This window comes from Gadus macrocephalus, chromosome 13, assembly GCF_031168955.1.
Source record: "Gadus macrocephalus chromosome 13, ASM3116895v1".
Lineage (NCBI taxonomy): Eukaryota > Metazoa > Chordata > Actinopteri > Gadiformes > Gadidae > Gadus > Gadus macrocephalus.
In genome coordinates, this window is record NC_082394.1 from 14,684,975 (window position 1) to 14,693,638 (window position 8,664).

An 8,664-nucleotide genomic window follows, 5' to 3' on the forward strand; every position below is an offset into this window, starting at 1 on the left:
ACACACACACACACACACACACACACACACACACACACACACACACACACACACACACACACACACACACACACACACACACACACACACACACACACACACACACATCTCCACTGGGAGTAAGATTCTGCTTGAAGTCCAAACAAAGTTGATGACAAAAAAGAAGCTGTATGGCTTCATGATGAATTGGACTTCCTGGTGTAGATTCAGAATGCTATCTTTGGACTTGGGTCCAACCACTAACATTTTCTTCTAAGGGCTGTTTGGCATGGTTTGGGAATCTTGGCTGGATGTTGGTCAGCAGGGATTGGATGATAACTAAGAGAGGCGCTGACACAACATGCAGAATGGATGTAATTATCATCATCATCATCATCATCATCATCATAAGACCCTAAGTCAGAGGCTTATTTATAGGTTAGGGCTTCTTTTCCTATTCTAGTATTTTGTCTTTTAGCTTTTCCATAGTTCACCCCAGTTCAGCTTTGTTCTCAAGATTTACAACAGGAAATATTATTGCAAATATATATTTAAGTCTGATATAATTATTTTTCTATAAGTAATACCAAAGGGGGTTATTTGGAATAAAGCAAACAAATATTTATAAAATAGTTTATTTACAAACTCTGTGTAATATCATCAAATTACTTTAAACTCCAAAGAACAACAGTAAATTTGACCCTTTAGAAAATCATTGCTTTAAAAATATATAACGTCATTTCTGACATTCTTAAACTCATTCAATACAAGGTTTTATATTAATTGAATATTTACACGAGAGATATGTTTATGTATTTTACACATAAAGTAAGGCTAAATTAAACTCTGTGAACTTCACAGAGAGTCCCCTACGGACGACTGCACTTGCAAATTTGTATAATACGAATCAAACCGTAAATAACATACATATACTATAAACTGTTGGTCATTTTTTACATAAATCCAATTCAGTCATTGAAGACAGAACCACTCAGAAATAGTAAAGAAAATGGCCAAATGAATGCACATAAAAACACATGTTACATATGAATACAATTTTGATGTTGCTGCCTATTATTGTGTATAAACACAAAAAACTAAAATGACAAAGATGCATGCAAATATTCACAGTGATATATTTCTTACTGCCTTTCGAAAGACAATCAAAAACCTTTCTTTGAATAGAGTGAGGCTTCAAAGTTACATTTTACTTGGCACAATCAGTAATAGTTATACTTGACTTATTCTTAGTTTGCCATGTATCAAACTCAGCAGTTATGACTTTGCACAATATTGTTTATGTGTCGAGACATCCTCACTCTCTCTCATCCTTTCTCATGCGTTCTATGACATGACTCTATCTGATCAGCACGTCAAGGCCATTCACTTTGTGTACACTAGTAAAAACATACACAGGTTCATTCCGTGAGCAATGACACAGAAAGAGGTGCAGAATTTGTCATCAATTTGACTGCCGTTGTATTTGAATTTCCTAAATAACATCAACAAACCTTAAAAAATATTCTATTGATTCTTTACCCAAAGCCCATCATTTTGTTATTTAGAAATTTCACAAAGAAATAAAAAAGGTATCCAAATTACTGAAAGGCACTTGGCAGTTGCGGAAACCCTCGTCCTTGTAAATGTACTATTATACATCTCTTCCAAGAAATATTCCTTAATTATATGGATAGACAGATTTATAAAAAAAAATGCAAAATATGAATTGGTCCACATGTCAACATCATACCCGTTAGCAAAGTTATTTGTTCATGCAAGTCAATACCATGAGGTTTCTATTTCTATAAAACCCTCGCCATTGGTTTCGAAGACCCCCCCCTCGCCGTCTCACTACAACCTACACAACACAGACACAAACACAACACACACACACACACACACAAACACACACACACACACACGTCTCACACACACACACACACACACACACACACACACACACACACACACACACACACACACACACACACACACACACACACACACACACACACGATCATCAGCTCTCTCTAATACAAGTCCTTCAGGATCTCCTGCAGCAGCGGGTGTAAGCACATGTCCACCTCGGTCTTGTCCAGCAGCTGGATGAGGTGCACGTGGTCGGTCACGATCTGCCGCAGGTCCGTCATCTTCTGCAGCAGCTTGGCGAACAGCTGCATGGAGTCCGGGTGGTTGACCTTCAGGTGGAGCTCCAGGGAGTGGAGCACCGTCTCCTGGAGCCGCTCGATGGGCCGCACGTTCAGCAGGCCCGGCCGGTCTGCAGGGAGGTGGGTGGACGTTAGGACACACCCCGCCCGGCACGTTGTGTGTTTTGGGATTAACAGGACATGGGGTGGGGTTGGGTGATATCAGGGAGTTAGAGGGTAAGTCAGGAGGACAGTCAAGGACGCCTGACCTCTACAGGCTTCCTCCCGATTCTCAATTCACTGCAGGTGGCTTCGGGTTAACCGTTAAGGCACCTGCTACTGATGTGCAATATTAATAGAAAGAAAGAAGGAGAAGAGGGCGAGGCTTGCGATGAACGTTTTAAGACACGAAAGATAAGGGATGTATACAAATGTTGAGAAGTCAGTGTTTGACTCAAAGGTCCTATGCGGTTAGAAACAGTATGTTATCAATGGGAACCAGCCCATGTTTATTACACAAGTGTTGCATCAATGATAATGTTACACACGTGGCCCTGCTGAAGTGGTTCACGACCTGATGATGATTCATGCTTCACGATAAACCGTCTGAAGACGTCGTGGCGTGTGGTTGTCTGACAAACCGAAAGGTCGCTGGTTCGCCCACCAGTTGCTCCTAGCAACGGCGCCGAGGTGTCCCTGAGCGCGACACCAAACCCCTCCCCTCTCCCGCCCGGCGGGCTGCCGCCTATCGCGGTCGACACCGGCGTAGGGGTGTGAATGTGTTTTGAACGGGCAAACGTGAGGGAGTGACTGTGAGGCGTATCTTTAGAGTGGCCGCGGGGCGAGAGAAGGGTTTATCTAACTGTTGTCCGTTTACAGCACAGCACAATGCTGTCAAAGAAAACCAACAGAGAGCCCGGGGGGGGGGGGGGGGGGTAGAAGAGAGCCACCCACCGCCGCTGAGGATGACGACGGCCAGGAACAGAGCCAGGTCGCTGTCGTCCAGCTCCAGGGTGTTGAACTTGACGGAGAACTCAAACTTGGGCTCCAGCATCTGGCAGAAGGGCTTGCGTAGGCTCTTGAGGAACTCCCGCGTCATGAAGATCTGGCCGTAGGACATCAGCGTGCCGTCCTTGTTCATCAGGGGAGCCATCCTGAGGGTCAGCACCTCTATCACGCCGTACTTCAGCAACGTCACCTGCATGGTGGGGGGGGGAAGGGTGACGATGATGACGATGATGATGGTGAGGATGTGATCACATGCTGTGGATACATCTTCCAGTTTGGGTAGGGCGGACGTTCATTTCCAAATCTTTGCCCTCTGTCCAGTTGCTTGCTGGGCACCAATATAGTGTTGGATCTTGCAATTTTCAGTCCCATTGATTGATTGAAAAATTGGATAAGACTGCCTGCAGAATGGTATCAAATTTGATGTCAGCTTGTAGAAAAAAGACAATCAGGTAATACCTCACTGAAAACATCAACACAAAAATGTATTAATTCATGTAATCCATGACTCTGGAGCCCCGGGTTGTTACCTGGTCGTTGAGATCCAGATCTACAAAGCCGGGGATGCTCTTGGCGAACTCCGTAACCTCCCTCACGGCCTCGGCAGAGCGGGACTGGCAGGAGTAGAAGAAGCGCAACTCCAGGCCCTCCGTCCGCCCCTGGTGACTGAGCCCGATGGGCCCCTGGGACAGACCCCCCAGCCCCCCGTACCCTGGCGCCGGGTGGCCCGCCACGACCCCTGCATCAGGGCGGTCAAGGGTATGTTAGGATGCCGTCGGGTTTGTGTTGACATTGACATTACTGGAGCTAATGAAGATATAACTAGATGTGTTGTCGAGGAAACATCTTGTCAATGTGCTGGTTGCCGTTGTTATTGTCCTGATATTACTCTGCAATTTGAATTCTTCTTGTTGTTTTTCTTCCGCCAAAAATAATTATCAATTCGGTTCTACAGTTCTACAGTTGGAATTAGGTTCATTGCAATGGTCTGTTATTCATAGCAGTGTTATGATGTACAGAAATAACAGACCACTGAATGCCCTAAATAATTAATCAGGATCAAGTATTAAATAGAAGAAGAAGAAGAAGAAGAAGAAGAAGAAGAAGAAGAAGAAGAAGAAGAAGAAGAAGAAGAAGAAGAAGAAGAAAACACTGGATAAAAACTAAATGAAAAAAAACAACAACATAAAACAACACAAATCAAGCTCTACTGTTTGATAAATGTATATCTTTATGGTTAATTTATCGGTTGACTGAACTTGACAAAATCCATGTTGTTTGATAAAAAAGATCAAGGTCTGCCACTGACCATAGTTGTCAGCCAGGACAGCTGGGGACGGATGCTGGTCTCTTCCGGGAATCTGTTTGCAGTTGATCAACTGTTCTCCATCCATCAGAGACTTCATGTCGTGGATAATAAACGGCTGTGGTGGTGGCAGAAGAAGTAGTTGAATTAAAGACCGTTCAGGAGAAAGAGGAAATATTTCTTATGCAGTAAGTCGATCGGGCCAAGCCAAGCTCACGATTTTGAAATACACTGGCAGGAACTAACACACCATGAAATATTACCCCATCCACCCATACACTGAAAAGATTTCTAAAATGCAGTCGTGATTATCTTTGGACACAGAGAAACAATAGCGATTAAAAAAAAAAAAAAAGTATAGCAAAGGAAACGGACTGACAACCGCCAAGTCTCTATTTGCAGCACCAAGAGCTGCAATCTGCACATTTATAGGAGGTCTCTTGGACCACAAGGTTGTGTTGCTGCCGTCTTGACTGTGAACGGAGGCGATTGTTGCTGGTGTTTAGACATTCAAGCCGAAACGCTCACACACACACAAACACCACAATCTTTGTTTGAATTGCACCACACCCACTCTGCTATTGCACTAGTACTCTAAAGCATACACAGCCGAGAGATAAGAGTTCTTTAATGTTTACTATTTAACAAAGCCTTTCAAGTGCCAAAGCACAATAATTTTGCCGATCCCTTGCCCCAATCCAAAGGACACAGACGATAACCATAAAAATAAGAAGCCTATTCATTGAGTGGTAGGCTGGTGTCTTGCTCAACGGCATGTTAACAGGGGGAATCATTGGCGGTATAGTGAGCATCAACCTGCCCTCCCCTGATTCAAGAGAAGCGGCGGGTACGTTCTGCTGCTGCTAAGTTATACATTTATTGGAGCAAGTAAACCATTTCTCCTTCTTTCTCCATTTCACAGCGTCCTCATCACGGCTGCCCTGTTTCAACACCAGGTCATTAAATGGTATTTGACATTGCTCATCTTAATTTTCAATTATTTATGTCTCAATCCCAAAGTACAGAAGGACTAATTTGATTCTCTAGCCTCTTTAATTAGTTTGTTTACATTCAATTGAGGATGTACGAAAAAAGTATATTTTTATTGTACTTACCAAACTAGGTAACAAATCTTACAATTGGAGCATTGTTTGGGCACTGGGGTGTTTTCTGGGTTTCAGTAAATTCTCCATACTCTATCGCTATCGCAAAGACCAGTCATAATAAGCATGAACTGGCCTTGACGTTTCAGAGTTCTGCGGAAAAATAAACTAAATAGCATTTAGTGATGCGCTCACATATGAGCAACACACAATATATTTGAGTGTATAACCCAATATAAATATGGTACTATTTTTCATTGAACTATTGCTAAACTAATATGGTTTGTCTGTTATCAGTAATGAAGTACTTCTAATAATGAGATAAAAGTGTGTCCAAAATCCATTCGTTTATAAACCATATCATATAAAATACCTGCATTTCTGTCACACTTTTGTCATATCTGTCCTTCAATAATACATAAATAAATAAACACAAAGCCACAAAGCAATGCCCCATTTGTCAAACGTTCAACCAGTAATAATAAGTCAAAAGTGTGAGTGTGTTCTTTTCTTTTAAAGAACCAAGACCAGCAGAGTGTCGTGATGTGTATTGTTGTGGTGAACCAATCAGCGTTCTCCCCAAACGGACACCGTCAGAGGGCCGAGACCCGACGACCAGACGTCTGAGGAGCCAGCCTGGACGCGCTGAGAGGAAGAGGCGGCAGGGGGTCCTTACCGAGCTGTCCCCGGTCTTCCCAGACAGGATGGCCCGGGCCTTGGCCTTGGTGAGGGGGAAGTGCTTGACGTAGGAGTCGTAGAGGAGGCGGGACAGCGCACGCAGGTCGGCCGCCTCTGGATGCACGTGGTCCAGGTCCGAGGAGAACTCGGCCAGCAGCTTCTCCTTCTCTGCCTGGGGCATGCGGCCGAAGCGGATGGCTGGGAGGGACGGGACGCACAGACATGCAAATACAGACACAGACACAGAGACAGACACAGACACAGACACAGACACAGAGACAGAGACAGACACAGACACAGACACAGACACAGACACAGACACAGACATGTAAATAACCCTGCAGGGAAATAAAGAATGATAGCATGCACCCCCCGCGACCCGACCCCGGATAAGCGGATGACAATGAGGGAGAGCATGCACCAACACAAACCTCGGTGGTGCCCCCTCAACCACACACCCACGTGGAGACAGGGGCGCACGCTCTTCATGTCAAACTCTGTGGTCTTCTTCTGTGATCGTTTTTTGGAAATGAAGGATGGCTTAAACATTTGCTTCAAAGAGAAACCACTGCCGGAAACAAATTAACTTAAATACCTGTAATATATAAGTATTTCATTACTTACTGTCTGAATTCAGTAAATCCAAACTAAACATTATGACCATAATGATTTTCACTATAGCAGTCCTGATCAAAGTTGCTGTAAACTTGAATTATTAATATTATTATTATGAATATTATGAATCATTATTATTTATATTATTATTTATTATTAATCAAATTAACAAATGTTCTATAAGATTCCCACAGTAAAAAAACGAACAACAAAGCCTTCTATGACAAAGGGTTAGGTACGTGACAATTATTTTGGGTCCGATGGCATCTCAGGGGGATGGGCACTCGATAGTCAAAACTTGTCATCCAGGTAATGCCACTCGGTTGAACCTGCTAAGCTTTCATGAAAGGATCTGTAACTCCATCGGTGACTGGCCTGTTTGACGCGGTTGACGAGAGCACACCCCCCAGCCGGCCTCTGGGACTGTACCTAGGGGTGGGCACGCTGCCAACGGCAATGACACAGCAAGTTGTAGCAGCATAGACAGAACCCGGCGCCCTCATTCAAGTGTCAATCATTAATCCCTACGCAATCCCGACCCACGCAAAACCGTGCGGTGTGTTACCTCATGATACACAGATGGCACGCTACATGCGACAGGGGCTAAGAGTGAAGCAACAACCAACAGTAAATGGAAAATATGGGTTTAAATGAGGACAAGGGCAGGGGGATGCTCACATGCAAGCACACGGACAGACACCCATGTAAACAACCACAAGCATGCCCACACACACACACACACACACACACACACACACACACACACACACACACACACACACACACACACACACACACACACACACACACACACACACACACACAGACACACACACACGCGCACAGGCATGTACGTGAATACACACAAGGAATGTGTGGTTCAGTCCAAGTGGGTTTAATTCTTTATCTTGAGCCAGTTTAGTAACAGAAACCTCCTAATGCTGTACAATAAGCTCTTAAATAGATTGCGCTTAATCAGCTCACGCCTCTCAGAGAGAGACAGAAGAAGAAGGAGCCAGTAAGGCCTTCATAGCCAGGTGAAGAGTGTGTGAGTGTGGTCTGGTCTTACCGTTGTGGGACATGCCGACCATGAGGCACTTCTGGAAGCGGCAGTATTGGCACTTGTTGCGGGACTTTTTGTGAATGCGACACCGAAGGTTGCAGTGATCGTAAACAAGCTTTAACCGAATCGTTCTTCTAAAGAAACCCTGTGGAAAATAAAATATATATATTTAAAAAAAAATTAAGTACAGTTTCTTCATAGTAACAGAGGCTGATATTGTTTGAGGAATACCGACCGAAAATTAATTGATTAAAATGCTCATGATCGATTAGTGGCTTTAATGGTTTTACAGTACAAATACCAAGTATCTGTTTCTTGCTTCTTCAGGAATGTTAATCCTGAATGAAGTGACTCTTCTCTATTCCAGATAATGATACAATTAATACTTTTCATTGATTACTTGATGATTGCCAGTTAATCCGCCAGCAAAGTAAATCAGAAAGTGCTTATTTCACCGATCACTTTTGGAGTTGTCAAAATTGTTTCACTCAAACAACGTGGGTGAGACTGTTCCAGAAACATCCGCCCAACACATCTCACATGTGGGAGTTGGTGTGAATGTCCTCGCTATTTTTCTTTTTTTTTCTTTTTCTCTTTTTTAGTCATAGGTTATTTTAAAATGAGGGAAGCGAAATAGGGTCAAGTAGACTCCACCTCTCTGAAGAATGTTGTGTGTTGTGAAACAATAAAGCGTTGGCTGACCCCCATGTCGACCACGGGCATGTCTCCCCGGAGACCCTGTCAGAACAATGAGGAGGGCTTGGC

The 8,664-nt window shown here is 43.7% G+C and overlaps 1 protein-coding gene across 1 annotated transcript in view; it reads right to left on the bottom strand.

Moving 5' to 3' along the window:
- Nucleotides 1–1,864: 1,864 nt before the first annotated feature.
- Nucleotides 1,865–8,664, bottom strand: part of pparg (peroxisome proliferator-activated receptor gamma) — a 19,850-nt gene continuing 13,050 nt past the window's right edge. The window contains exons 4-9 of the mRNA XM_060069785.1: nt 7,906–8,044; nt 6,220–6,419; nt 4,444–4,558; nt 3,665–3,873; nt 3,081–3,324; nt 1,865–2,257 (exon numbers count right to left, since the gene is read on the bottom strand). Of these exons, the coding sequence (XP_059925768.1) occupies nt 2,010–2,257; nt 3,081–3,324; nt 3,665–3,873; nt 4,444–4,558; nt 6,220–6,419; nt 7,906–8,044 (1,155 nt within the window). The 3' untranslated portion in view covers nt 1,865–2,009. The remainder of the gene's footprint in view (nt 2,258–3,080; nt 3,325–3,664; nt 3,874–4,443; nt 4,559–6,219; nt 6,420–7,905; nt 8,045–8,664) is intronic.